The sequence below is a fragment of the Ascaphus truei genome, chromosome 1 (genome assembly GCF_040206685.1).
Source record: "Ascaphus truei isolate aAscTru1 chromosome 1, aAscTru1.hap1, whole genome shotgun sequence".
Taxonomy (NCBI): domain Eukaryota; kingdom Metazoa; phylum Chordata; class Amphibia; order Anura; family Ascaphidae; genus Ascaphus; species Ascaphus truei.
This window is the reverse complement of record NC_134483.1, coordinates 536,983,276-536,998,842: the sequence shown is the minus strand read 5'-3', so window position 1 is coordinate 536,998,842 and position 15,567 is coordinate 536,983,276. Positions and strand designations below refer to the sequence as shown.

The window sequence follows — 15,567 nt, the reverse complement described above, 5'->3', positions numbered from 1 at the left end:
TTGCAACGGCCATGAGGTACGAAATCGCAGCATTGTGGAAGCTTCCAGATTTGTCCACAATTACGAAAATTCGGAACAGAATTTGGTATATTTGCCGGATGAAACAGTTGACGAGTCTGGTCAATGACAAACTTTCAAAAAGTCTGGGCCCCGTGGCTAGACCAATCAGACATCCCCGGGGTGAATGCCGCCACCATACTGCCTTAATAAACTGAGATGCATTCTCCTTCGAAGTGACAGTACCGACAATAAGCTGATGGGACACAGGTAGGGATGACGGCAAACAGAGATAGCGCTCCGCTGGGTGGACCCGCACTGGAAGGGTGCGACACGGGCGGAAGATGGAAATGCTCGGAATACGCTGTGCTTCCCCCCCTGTCCCTACCCCCCCCCCCCCCCCCGCTTGTTTGTGTATTTCGTCTGGTCTGTGAGTCGGTTTTCCTTGTATATCTTTAATTGTGAGGAGGAGGAAAAAGCGGAAAAATTGGGAAATGTATACACTAAAGGAAGACAATGGGTTGTTAGACAATGTTTGAGCTGTACCATAACCCAATAAAAACCTTTTTGTGTGTAACGGGTGTTCCCTATGACTACCGCCGCTACTACTTGCTGTGCAACCTGTGTGGCTCTCAGGAGCCTAAGCCTCCGCTTGGGAAACCTGGGGTACATCTTTATCATACATCTCTTGGTGCAACGCCTCCACCTGGGAGGGATCCCAACGGAGTGGGAGGAGGCCCTCACAGGAAACAACCACACAACACTACCGAATATAAAACAGGACGGGCTTTACTGCATGGAAACACACATATCACGTAACAGCATAACATCAAAACAGCATAACAGCATCATGCGCCACGGCGGGCGCTAACCACACTAGGCGTCACGGCGGACGCTACCACCTCTAGGCGTCACGGCGGACGCTATCACCTCTAGGCGTCACGGCGGACGCTAACCACCTCTAGGCGTCACGGCGGACGCTAACCACCTCTAGGCGTCACGGCGGACGCTAACCACCCACAATGTGACCCCACCCTGTGTCCAGTAACCCCCACCCAAATGTCTCGTGTTCTCGAAGTCAAATACCACTGTACATGTGTGTGTGTGACTGCGCAGCCACTATGTTTGGTGATAGGCCTGGTTGGTGCACGTGAGTTGCAGGTTACCTGCCCGGGCTCCAGCCACGGGTACCGCGATATAAATCCACACGATCCGACGGGGTCCTCCACACCGCGTGGGTGGAAAGTCCAGCGCGAACAATGTCACTCCTTGTCGCAGGGTCTTGGGTGGTGTTCTGAGCCCAGAACCCACCTCACAGGGCCGCACGGCTTCAACACTGTGTCCCTGTCTATTCAACCAATAAATGGGGCAGTGTCCCTATCTAGGGCCTGTCCCTAAGCTCCACAAGCTAATAGATGACTCAGGACCTAACTGGGACCTTGGGGGCTGCTGGCCTAATGCAGAGGGTCACTCACCCCTGCATCCACCTCCTACCCCTAGCTGGTCCGGATCCTGAGTGAGTGCGTGGCTGCAAAACCCCGCGAAATGTATCTCCTTGCTGGCAGGGGAATCTGGCCTTCTGATTGGCTCCCTGGCGTCAGGTGTCTCTGCCCCTATGCACCCTGGGGGCTGGCCGTCTATTCTCGCGCATGCGCGAGCTATCTGGAGCCTCCCGCGCTAGCTGGCCTCCTGCGCATGCGCGAGCTACCTGTCATGGCGGCGCCCTGCTCCGCTAGCCGCCGGGCCGGTGGCAACGCGATCGCGGCCTTAGCGACGGCCCGATCGCGTCCCCGGCAACCGGCCTGCTCGCCGCTCGCGTCCCCGGCAACCGCCCGATCCGCTTCCCTAGCAACCGGCCGCAATACAACCACGCGCGCAACGGGGAAGGAGGGGGTGAGTGCGCGAGGGGGACAAAGGAGGGGGACCTGGCTACATGTGGAAAAAAAAAAAAAACTTATCCCCAACATTAATCTGAATATAAAACCTATAAACTAACACGAACATAAAACCCTAACTGCAACCCTACTACAAATTCTAAGCCTTCTCCCAACACAAATCCACAACCCTATTATAAACCCTAATAACAATATTCTAACCTTAGCCCTATTTCTAACCCTAACCAAATCCCAACTCCTAGCTACTGTATGCCCCATAGCAGGCTGAGCTGGCTCAGGCAACAGCAGGCAAATGAAAAGCATCTTGTGGCACTTCCCTTCTGTAGCCCTAGGCAATCATGTGTTTCCAGTGCTGTTACTGCCCTCTGCATCCCTTCAATCCCAATGGAGGCTCCCCAGCGTTCCTCCATTCCACTTCTACTGCCTTTTGGCACCTACACCTCGGGGAGATGGCGGGGTTTAGAGTAGGGTACAAACCCTAAGATCGAAAAGGGGGGGGGGGACTCTCCACTTCAACTTTGATAGGTGTCCCCTGCCCTGTGGGGGTGACTGGACAGAGGGGGTTCCAGTAGAAGCCTCACCATTAACTGGAGTGGATATATATATATATATATATATATATATATATTAAAACCTGTCTTGTGCTTGAAATGTATTGCTGGCCCCTCTTTCAGTGAAAGTATACACACTTGGCTCCCTCTCTCTCTTGAGAATGGCCTGGGGGCTGTACCTGTTGTCCTGAATGCAGCAGGGCTGCTAATAAAGTTCTTATGCAATATATGATACAGTTATATGTTGTGCTTGGTTTCATTTATAAACTTGCCAAGAGAAACCCGGACCAAACGGCAAAACAGGAAGGGCAACAAAGAACCTGCAATCATTCTGCAAGTGTTTATTTATAAGGAGCCAGCTGGCATTATTATTCGTATACAAAGAGGAACTAATAAAGGATGGTGCTGAGTACAGAAATAAATGCCTTTCTAATAATAACATTAAAAGACAAACAAAACTAAGTTCAAAGTTATACCTTTAATGGGTAATTGATGTTTAAAAGAGTGTGAGCTCTCAAGACCACTCAGGTCTTTTTTTCAGGGATTGTTCATGGTTTATTTACATAATATTGCAATTTTGTAAAGCGCTGCGTATGTTGGTGCTATAAATATTTCAAAAGATCAATTTGGTCTGATGTGGGTCTACACGTGTAACCCCTTTAAAGCAGCAGTCCAAGCTGCCGCTTAAAAAAAAGAAAAAATAATCCAATCAATATATGCATCAATACAATCTGCACAATAAGTAATTAGCTAAATTGCCGATCGATCTGTTCTCCTGTGATCGATCGGCAAAGATTCGGCTCTGGGGTTCACTAAATCACTGTTAGTGCTGCTTAAGAGTACCCAAGATGCAAAGTTCTGTGGGGAAGATCATGTGATCAGGCAGGCACTAGATACAATTGGTGCACTGCTAGAGAGAGGGGAAAAGGGGTGTGCCAGAGCCTTTCTCAGAAGAGGAAGGGGATGTGACTTTGTAAAATGTAAATTGCAATAAAAACAAAAATGCTTGCTGCATTAGAATACATTCAAAAATGTCTTTAAAATTGTTTTGCTTTTTTTTTTAAAAGCTACAAGTATTTGCTCATAGTACAGAACTGATTTATTAAAAAAAAAAAACACATGTATGATATTGCTTGAACTGCAGCTTTAAAGCCATACAGGATTGCCATACATTGCTTTGTAGGACTTTCTGAGAGGAAGTTAAGGGTGCAGCCCCACCATGGACTGCAGGACCCCCTGGAGGTGAAGGCGTTGAAGTCAATTGTCAGTACTCATCACTGTTCATGGGCTTTATCAATGTGCATCAACATAGCAAGGCCGGGTGACTACCAGAGAAGCTCCCATTAAGCAATCGTCGCCATTGTAACTGTTTTGTGATTTTTCCATAGGAATAGTGAAAAGAGGACCACTCACGTTTGACGTTGAGGATGACGTCCTTCACTGCTTTGCGATCTCCAACAGTCACCTCACATCGAATTCTCTTCTGGTTTTCCTGCCAGGTGAAGCTGGCGGTCAGGTTTTGACTGATAAGAACACCAGTTGTACTCAGCTGTACATTTCTTGACCAAAAAGATCTCTCTTGTACATAGTCAAGCCAATTCAGGGCTGTAGAACCATCTGGGCAAAAGTATGGAGTCGAACACTGAAAACTCGCAGAAACACCATCACTTATATCTGGTGGGATCACAACATCTGGAGTTTGGGGTTCATCTATAGAGAGAAAGCATGCAGATAGTATGTGTGTGTTGATACTTTGTTGCATGGAGATTTACATACAGAGAGGTATTCACACCAACAAATACTAAAACGTATTCTTAGCTTAGCAGTATTTGGTTGCATAAACAATACAGGTATGTATGTACAGTACTTAGGGACATGTCCTCCACCTCTTCCTCAAAATGTTGATCTTGTTTTTTGGTATGGTGACATGCCTGACCAAGGAATAATAACTATGACCCTGTATGAAACATTTCTACTAATTTACAAATGTGGGAAACGTTAGATATTCACAGTTGGCAAAAAAAAAAGTCACAATGATATGAAACTTCACCAGCTGCAAATATCTATGTACACTGGCGACACACTTTATTCGAGCTCGGCTAGTCCCACGAATTCGGGTATACCCGGGTGTATTGAGGTTTGTGACTGTTTTCTGCCCGAGTGCATTGAGTTATTTTCCAGCAGGGATTGAAGCATTTTATTCCCGCTGGCTGCAATACTGCACAGTATATATATATATACTGCATTACAATTCATGAATTTATGCCATCTGGTAGACACGCGAAGCATTGCAGCCTATTAAATCCTAATCATTATCATTTAACAGATCAGCCGCCCATCAGCCAGGCATGAACCCAGGCTGGGAAGGCAAATGCAACGGGGCTTGTCAGAGGTGAGGAGCGGCGCATTCCAGGTATCTGCCAGGTACATACCGGGTATTTGCTCGAATAAAGTGTGTCGGTGCAGTAAAAGGTTTTCTGAGGAAATGTGTGAAACTTTACAAATCTTTGCACACATTCTGATAGTAAACTGAGATCGGAATACCTTTGGGCCTTTCATTCGACAAACACCCCTTACTCAAATATTTCACCACTTCCTCATATTACTGTAATAATTTGAGGAATCGTCTGCGAATTTAAACGGGACTACAGATCAGTAGCCCTGAAGAGGCCCCTATACAAATAGTATATAGTGGCTATGACAAACTTTCACTCTAGAACATTTGGTCTAAGTTTGCATCATCTAGTCCCATACATACATTATCAAATATATCTATAAATGTAAACCTCATTAAACAATTAGTATGGTTTAAGGTATAGGTATATATTTATCTCTATGCCAGCCGTATATAAAAGTTGAGACCAAACTATATCTATCAGAATATATTAATGAAAAAGTAGATTTGGAATTTATAAATCAAATAAATCTTTTCCATCATTGGCTAGTTTCGCATTTTTTACAATATTGTTGCGTATGAGATATTTTTTGTATAAATATTATTATCAAATGTATATGGTATTGTCTACAATAATCGTATGCAAAAGTTATGGATTCACTGTGTTGCTCTCTATTGAGTAAATTGAACAGATGCAGATTAAGTCTTGGCATTACCATCAATCAATATATGAGCTATTTTTATATTGGGCCAAAAAATTACCATACAAGGTCAGTATTTGTGTCATACATAATAGATAATATATGGGTTATTTCGTATTATTTTATGTATTTGTATAAAACATATGTATAATGTTTGTGTTTGTTAGTTGTAGACACTCAGAGGTTAATTTTAGTTTCAAGTACAAGTTTGCATGTGCTGTTTGACACACATGTACAACAGGTAAAAGAAGATTAAAGGGACTAACCACGGACTTAAATCCATTGCTACATCAACCCCCTCCCCCCCCCCCCGAAGAAGAGTATCTCTCGAAATGCGTAAGGCTAACTCCATTTGGACCTGCATAGCAGAACTGTTCAGCATACTGAAGCTGACGCTTACTGACTAACTCCAGCTGATCTCCGGATACCGGAGACGGCTTCTCACTCTCTCGCGAGATGTGAGGGAGCCTGTGGAGACTACGGAAGGCAGTAGGACCAAACGGCGCGAATCAGGTGCCCTTCAGCTCCGTCGCAGAGTTTGACAACTCATCGCCGTCAGCAGGTCTGGGACGTGGCGCACCACATGCACTATCGGGCTATCCTGACGTCTCTGAGAGGGGATACTCTCAGATTATCCACCGCACTTATGTCCAGTAAGTAGGGATCTATTTACTGCAGCGGATTGCCATTAGAATCTGTTAATACGACAATTATTGTGGTTACATTGTACTGCTATAGTATTTGTTTTTAATATATATATTATATATTATTATTATATATTATATATATATATAATCTCATTTCATGCATTGGGAATTCATCATCACTGAATTCTGACTGCAGCAACCAGGACATTTGTCTACAGCAACTGACGGTTGTATATTACACCAGTGTGACCATCATCACATTACATATGGACTTCATCACTCGGCGCCGAGTATATCCTCTTTTATTTTGACATTGATAAGTGACCATACCTTTATAGTTTTTTTATATAAGGAGATGATTTAAATCACAGACAATGCTGACACTTACCAGTCACTTGAATGTAGACTCCTTCCTTATCTGACCAGCTATTGACTTCCTTTATCTCAAACCTAAAGTTGTACTTCCCTGTATCTTCTTTCCTTAGGCTCTTTATAAGTATGGTGCAGTTTTTTTGGTTGGAATCCCCCAGCATTTCCACACGGCCCTGAAATGCTGCATCAAGCGCCTCATTGGGATGGTATACCACTGTCCGCTGGGCATCAATATCCTTAAACCACATCATCGAGATTCCCTTAGAAGTCTGAGTATCACTTGGGAAAGAAAAGCTGCATGGGATCAGGAGGCAGGAACCTATGACACCTGCCAGTTTTTCAGGGCACTGCACATCCCAAGTACCATGAATTCCTATCAGGATACAGACAAAAGAAAAGAAAGGGTTATTATTTGTATTCAAAGTGCCCCAAAACGTACCATCACCTCTCAGGGTAACTTGGGTAGCTTAGTTTTTCAGCACAGTCTCCCAAGAAAAAGGGAGCGGAGGACAGCACCAGTCATATGGGTGGAAGAAACATAAAGGACATCATAGGGTAATAACGTATGGGCTAGTGGAGCTGAGACTCAGAAGTAACCTCCAAAGGTTATACTCAGAGACTAGTAAATCATAACAAGCACATGCCAATCAGTGGCAAAGCTGTATACATTGCGTTGTGGGCATGGGTGATCTCAGGAAAAAGAAGAAAAAGCGCAGGTGGTAAAAACTTAAAAAAACTTTATGACAATAAGAGATGAGGTCCTACAGAAAGCGTACTTACTGGAAGGCCATTCCTTAAGGCATTAAACAGTTACAAATCTGGGCAGTGTTGTGAGTGACTATCTCACCACTTCCGTGGCGCTGGTGTTGGCTGCGATTGACCGTCGGATGGTGCTGCATCCGGTCACGGCCGTCCGGAAACTACGATGGATCACTTTGAGCTCCCTCTCCAGTGTAACGCTCAGGATCTCGAGTCCCGAGAATTGTGTATTGAATAGATCAATTAGACAATAGGTCCACCAATTTGTATTTTTGAGATCATCACTGTGTCACTTTACACGTGTGTATATGTATATATATATATATATATATATATATATATATGTATATATATATATATATATTATATTCTCACGGTTATAACAGAACACTCTTCACGTATATTACCGCCTAATATCTTTAATTGTATGAGAGCGCCACCCTCGACCCTTTGTGTTTTTGTTTTTCAGCACAGACATATCTCCCTAATGTGGGAGGTTTGAGGGGGGCATAAATGCAACTGGAGATACCTTAAGATAGGTCCCCCACCTCTCCCTGATTCAGGCTCTGGAGGGAGTTAGCACCTCTCCCTGATTCAGGCTCTGGAGGGGGTTAGCGCCTCTCCCTAATTCAGGCTCTGGAGGGAGTTAGCGCCTCTCCCTAATTCAGGCTCTGGAGGGGGTTAGCACCTCTCCCTAATTCAGGTCTGGAGGGAGTTAGCACCTCTCCCTAATTCAGGTCTGGAGGTGGTAAGCACCTCTCCCTAATTCAGGCTCTGGAGGGGGTTAGCGCCTCTGCCTGATTCAGGCTCTGGAGGGGGTTAGCACCTCTCCCTAATTCAGACTCTGGAGGGTGTTAGCACCTCTTCCTAATTCAGGCTCTGGAGGGAGTTAGCACCTCTCCCTAATTCAGGCTCTGGAGGGGGTTAGCGCCTCTCCCTGATTCAGGCTCTGGAGGGGGTTAGCGCCTCTCCCTGATTCAGGCTCTGGAGGGGGTTAGCGCCACCTTCAGGTCATTCCGCTTCTAAAGCAAATACAATCCAGGCGGTCTGTCTCTTTATATAGAAGTGGTTTAGAAAATTTGCAATAGAGAACAACGTTTTTCCCCCTCATATTTCATTCTGTTTCTTGTGCACATACAAAAGGGTGCGGGTTTGGCAATGACAACTTCAGAGCTACTGGAAGAAGCCCCTATGACTTTGGTGATACGAGGAAATATGACTTGCAAAGTACACCCAATTTAAATAACAGCAGTACCTTGAATATAAAACAGGACCAGCAGATGAAACTGCAACAGCTGCATGTTTTCTTTTCCTCTGTGGAGACAGAAATGAAATCAGGGAAACACGAGGGAGGGTTATATGAAATTCAACAGCAGTGGAGCAAAGGAGCACAGCAGCAAAAAAAGTGGATGGCAACTCCAGAATAAAATAAAGGTATTTAATTCATCAGCTTCTGCTCAAAGAAAAAGAAAGTCACAAACGCACCAACGCGTTTCGTCCAGTGGGACTTTGTCAAGGTGTCAGTGTAACAATCGTGGTTTCAAAGACATTATAAATACTACAACTAGCAGTACACACATTTATATTTGAGCACCACTTTTTCTCATATTTTGCTTATATGAAATTCAACCTTTTCTGATCTAATAGGCGATATCAAGCATTAGATAGACCTGCATTCTACTGCAATCGTTTAATGAAGTTGGATCCCTGAGTGTACTGTGTTTATGAAATATATGTATGTCTTTATTGATATAGTGTCAACCATGTATGTACCCGTAGTTCTTTATTACAGTATATAGCTATGGTGAGACAGGGAAATATAATAAAGTGCCTCAAACATATAAGGACACGATGATAAAAGGAATTTCTTGATGAAAGAGCTAACAACCTAAGTAGTATATCCAATGGCAGAAATACACAGTGAAATACCTATATATCTCTTCAATAAATTAATAAATACATTTTAAATTAAATACATTTTATTCAAGAGATATATAGGTATTTCACTGTGTATTTTTGCCATTGGAGGTAGCACGGGGCTCTGTTTGTGTTTGTTTGTAGTATATACTGTATTGCCATGCCCAGTAGCACTCCTTTTTGACATTTATATACATACTGTATATATATTTTGTGGCAACTTTTGGGGCTTAAATGAGCTTACTGGGTATCTGTGTGTTTGTAATATAAGTACAGTAGTATGTTGGGAGACGTTTACAGGTGAGGTGGTGTAATTGCTTTGGATGGCAGGGAATGGCCATAATGGCTAGTAAGTGAAACCTCCTCAGTGTGAAACCTCCCTCCACACTGCCTCCCACTGATCAAAGTTACTGTCCCAAACCATATTCAATATGCGGTGGAAGCGTCTTCTCTTGCCAGACGAGAGTTCACAGCTTTTACAGTATGTCGAATAGGGGACAAGGAATAGGGATTAGGAAAGTTCTGGGAATTTCAATGTGTTGCCTATAATTACACTTTAGGCTGATATTTCCTAATGTACTCTGAGGCAAAACGCATAGGGTGGTACTATAGCTTTTGCACAGTAAGTCCACACGTTGTCAATATGGTTATAAAAGAAGGTTGATTTTATTTTTCATCAAGACAACAGTATGTGAAGTAATTAGGGCTTGCAACTATTTATTTTCTTTTTTTTTTTTACTTTGTTCTCATATTGCAACAATACTCTTCATTTACTGACGCCAGCCAACAGAATGTGATCTTTGGCTGCTAAGGTTCCCCTGCAAGTTACTTTAAAAAAGGAATTGAAATTAAATTAATTTAACCCAACAGGGCACAGTTACTGCTAAAAAAAAAACCTCGGGCCCTACAGTGTGACTTAATATGGTCCTTTTGTTAATATGAACAAAACAGTGGTCACTGGCAGTTCTTGCTTTATGGATCCATCTCCCAGTAACTATTAGATGTTCTATGTAGTAAATACATATCCACAATGCCCTATAGTTTATGGATGCAGTGCAGTTTAGGGAGCTAGGTACTCAATACAAACGTACAGTTTTAGACCATTACAGCATTACTTTATTCAGCTAAAATGAGATTTTTTGGTGAATACACTTAGAGGCTTATTCAATATTCTCAGAAATGTTGGCTTGAATGTGGATAGATCCGCGATTAGCCGGGACTAGCTGCTCCGGAGTATATTGAATAAGCTTCATGGGCTCGGGTGCACAAAGCTCCATTAAGTCAGGTCTGATAACGTCATATTATCAAAGTCAGTACCGGAGAGAGCGAGATCCCCACAAACACTGCACAAAAGGAGCACAGCTGAGAGATACAGTATGCTAATAAGAGGCATTACAGTACAATTTGCATATCCTATTAGCATGTCTCAGGTACGCTCCTTTTTGTGTACAGGTGTATCGCCATGTGTTTCATCATTAGCACTATATATAGTGCAGAATAAATGAGTTCTTCAGTACTAGGTGATACCTTTTTGATTTGGACTAACAATTTATGTCATAGGACAAGCTTTCGAGTGTTTTCCTCTCTTCCTCAGGTCAAGCAATACTGATATACAAAGGTTTCTGTGACTTAGACAGGGATTTGAAAAAAAAAAGGAAGCATAAAGAACAGAGAGGCACTGGAGGGGTGCTAAAACAGAGATAAGGAAGGTGAGAATTAGGGTTGGGGAGAGGGGGCTGTACATCCACAGCAGCACAGATGGGGAAGAGGATGCTGGGGGGGGAAGGTATAGAATGGCACAATAGCAGGGAGGACGATACCAATAGGACCATATACATGCTTCCCAAAATCCACAAACCAGGAAACCCCGGCAGACCTATTATAACAGGTATGGGTACACTCAGTGAAAAAATATCAGGCTTAGTGGAGAATATCCTCAAACCTCTAGTCAGAAGCACCAACAGCTTCATACAAGATAGCACAGATTTTCTCAATAACCTTCACAACATCAACCAACTACCACCTAACATACTACTAATTACCATGGATGTAGAATCCCTTTACAGCAACATCCCCCACAAGGATGGTATTGAGGCATGCCTGCAATTCCTTACAACATCTCCCCTGGATCAGAAATACAGCGCTGATGTAATTACCAAACTGATAGAATACATCCTCAATCACAACTACTTCAGCTTCAACAAGGAAATGTACCTACAACTAATGAGTACCACGATGGCACTGCAATATGCCAATCTTTTCATGGCAAATCTGGAACAAAGCTTCCTAACTACATGCCCCCACAAACCTTACAAAAACTACAGATACATTGATGACCTGTTTATAATATGGACAGAGGGTGAAGGAAACCTAAAACAATTCCACAAGCCCATGAACTCATTCCATCCATCAATTAAACTCAAAAGGGATTACTCTGCAAACCTAGTAAACTTTCCAGACACAACAGTAACACTGAAAGATGGCAAACTACACACATCTGTATACAAGAAACCAACAGACCTCCACAACTCCAGCTTCCATTCCACTCATACAAACAAGGTATCATACACAGCCAGGCTATAAGATACCACCGCATATGCTCTGACACTGAAGACAGAAACAGGCATCTCACAACCCTGACCGAATAGTTCAGACAGAAGGGATACAACCCTAAGACCATTGCCAAAACTATTACTTCTGCCCTAAAAGCCCCACGAGAACACCTGCCACAATACAGACAGAGAGAACCTACCACACGCATACCACTAGTGGCCACATACTACCCTACCCTAGAGGGAATACGAAAAATAATCAAAGATCTGCAACCCATGCTGGAAGAGGATGTAACATTAAAAGAAATCTTTCCCAAACCTCCAATTCTTGCGTTCCGGCAACCACCAAACCTCAAACAGAAATTAGTCAGTCAACAGAAAACTTCACAACGAACTTAAAGATACTGATAATGGCACAAAACCGTGCAGCAACACAAGTTGCAAACTCTGCAAACATATATACCAAGGTCCCACAGCCAGTCACAACAATGGAACATTCAATGTTAAAGGATCATACAGCTGCACATCCAGGAATGTAGTTTATATGATTCAGTGCAACAAATGTGACCAAGGTTGCTACATTGGGGAAACCAGCCAAAAACTACAAGGCAGAATGAATATGCACAGACACTCCATACTCCATCACGAAGAAGGAAGAAACTGCTCACCTGTGGGACATCATTTCTCACAGCCAGATCATTCCATAAATTATTTAAAAATCAAAATCCTCAATGGAATGTTCAAACGCACCCAAGAACGGAAAACAGTGGAGCTCAGAATGATAAGACTCTTTGACACCAAAACAAGTGGACATAATGCAGACATGGGGTTTCTCACACACTATCATAATTTGTTGTAATGGTCCTCCCTGCCATTGTGCCATCCTATACATACCTTCCCCCCCAGCATACTCTTCCCCATCTGTGCTGCTGTGGGTGTACAGACCCCCCCACATTCCTAATTCTCACCTTTATTTCTCTGTTTTAACACCCCTCCAGTGCCTCTCTGTTCTTTATTCTTCCTTTTTTTTTTTTTTTTTTCAAATCCCTGTCTAAGCCATAGAAACCTTTGTATATCAGTATTGCTCGACCTGAGGAAGAGAGGATAACTCCCGAAAGCTTGTCCTATTGTTAGTCCAAATAAAAAAGGTATCACCTAATACTGAAGAACTCATTTATTCTGCACTATGGCAACTGGACTAACACCGCTATTTCCGTTTTATATAATAAAAAACTGTGGCTAACTAAATGCTTTTATTTAATTATTAAAGCTCGGCTAACACGGTACTGATACCTCTATATATATATATATAATACATGGATTTTTAAAAAAAAATTGTTTTGAAATATTAAGTGCTGGGAGTTTAAAATGGAGCTCTCCCCGAAGCCTAGTACCATAGTAACATCAGAAGCTAAAGATTAAGAAAACCAAGATTATTTTTTTTAACACCATTTTTTTTTTAAAGAGCAGGACATGTTTAGAGGGCAAGAGGCTAATATTAGAATAGTTAAACTCACAGGCTTCTGGGTGCAATTCCTGCTTTAACACAGAGCAAATATAGGGTAACCCTTACCTTCTGCCACTCGTACTGTACTCTCGTACTGTACACACTCATTCTCGATTTCCATAATCCCCGTAGTTTACATACAAATAACAGCATGATAAATGCACGGAAGCATTGCTACTCTGGGTAATAGGGTTGGACATTACAAGTTCCCTGGACCAGAGACTTTGCAGTCCATTGACCCAATATGACAGAAGGAAGAATAAACGGATAACATTTGGCAATAGGGACACAATTACTCAGAATGGAGGGGCATCTCACTGATAGTGCAATTACAGTACGCTTAGGGGGTTATTCATTAAACTGGGATGGTGCCGATCAGGACACTGGTGCACGAAAACTCCCATTGGCTTTAATATACACAGCGCTGTAGGCGCCAAGTCTGGGGGCATGGAGTTTACAATCACATTGAGGTGTTCAACTTCTTACCACTAAGGTACTCCTACTGCCCATTATGTATATTATAATGTATAACAAGTTCTCCTACTGCTCATTATATATATATTATGCATATATATATAATGAGCAGTAGGAGAACTTGTTATACATTATAATATACATAATGGGCAGTAGGAGTACCTTAGTGGTAAGAAGTTGAACACCTCAATGTGATTGTAAACTCCATGCCCCCAGACTTGGCGCCTACAGCGCTGTGTATATTAAAGCCAATGGGAGTTTTCGTGCACCAGTGTCCTGATCGGCACCATCCCAGTTTAATGAATAACCCCCTAAGCGTACTGTAATTGCACTATCAGTGAGATGCCCCTCCATTCTGAGTAATTGTGTCCCTATTGCCAAATGTTATCCGTTTATTCTTCCTTCTGTCATATTGGGTCAATGGACTGCAAAGTCTCTGGTCCAGGGAACTTGTAATGTCCAACCCTATTACCCAGAGTAGCAATGCTTCCGTGCATTTATCATGCTGTTATTTGTATGTAAACTACGGGGATTATGGAAATCGAGAATATATATATATATACATATATATATATATATATACAGGCGCACTCATAGCGTATATATATATATTATAGTGTATAACATGTTCTCCTTCTGCCCATTATATAAATTATAATATATAATGTACTCCTTCTGCCCATTATATATTTTATAATGTACTGTATAACATGTGCTACTTCTGCCCATTATATATTTTATAATGTATAACATGTACTCCTTCTGCCCATTATATATATTATAGATAAACCTTAGATAATAGATGATAAATAATGTATAAACCTTACAATGTGACATACAATGTAAAAAACAAAAAGAGAAAAGAAACCGCACTACCCCTTCAGATACAGAGGATTGTTTTTTTTCCCCTGTACAGTAGATGGACTCATTTGCCAATACTTTGGTAATACAGTACGATTGCTACAGAGTAGATTCCGGTGATATTACCTGTCCCGAGGCGTCCAGAATCACTGAGCCTGGCAGCTGCCTTAGTGTCTGGTCCCCTGGTAAAAAATGGTCAAATCAATGCAAATAACTCCTTATATATTCTACCAAGAAATTGTGCATCTGCAGTTTCCTCTTTTTTTTATTTTTATGGAACGTCTTGTTTGTGGTTTCTTTTTTTGTCGCAGCAGCATTCAGATTTCCTTCTCCTTGTGGCATGAGGTTGAAGAAACGAGAGTGGTGAGAAATAGGGAAGAGTAGAGTTGGTTTGTTGACCTGACATAAATTATGAAGGGCTTTGTTCATTGTTCACGAGTAGACGTATACTAGATGAGCTGTATACACAGTAGAGTGTTAACGGTACTTCCCAAATATACGTGGTACTGTATGATAAATTCTAAGTCAACTGAAATGATATTTGGAAACTTTCAGGAATTGTCCAAGTCTGGTGAAGAACAGAGCAGTCTTCATGTTGAACTTGTCGCCGAAGGAGTAGGGAGTAACTTCCAATGGAGATCGCAAAGGAATGTAAATGGTAGACCTGCCGTATTGTAGGTGACCTTCAAAATTCAAAGATTGATGAATATTTTTTTTGAATGTCAACAACAAAAATTGGCATCACAACTAAAAATGCATTCAATTTGAGAAGGACGTGTAAGGAATCCGTTCCTGGTTTTGGCTGGAGCTCACTCCTGCAGAGTTGGTGAGCTCTCAGAACAGACCTTCCCTTGGATTTGCAAGCACTCACCTGTGCTTGCAATCACTGCAGCTCTGCAGCTATTCGCTGGCTATACTATATAGAGCAAGCCCCTCGCC

General features: G+C 42.4%; 1 protein-coding gene across 4 annotated transcripts in view; it reads right to left on the bottom strand.

Moving 5' to 3' along the window:
- Nucleotides 1–15,567, bottom strand: part of SIGLEC1 (sialic acid binding Ig like lectin 1) — a 159,463-nt gene that overhangs the window by 54,851 nt on the left and 89,045 nt on the right. For 3 of the 4 annotated variants that reach the window (XM_075572857.1, XM_075572876.1, XM_075572867.1), the window contains exons 3-5: nt 8,573–8,631; nt 6,575–6,931; nt 3,857–4,153 (exon numbers count right to left, since the gene is read on the bottom strand). In XM_075572857.1, the coding sequence (XP_075428972.1) occupies nt 3,857–4,153; nt 6,575–6,931; nt 8,573–8,631 (713 nt within the window). Of the gene's footprint in view, nt 1–3,856; nt 4,154–6,574; nt 6,932–8,572; nt 8,632–14,754; nt 14,842–15,567 lie in introns of those variants that run through there. The other variant, XM_075572884.1, reaches the window with a different exon arrangement.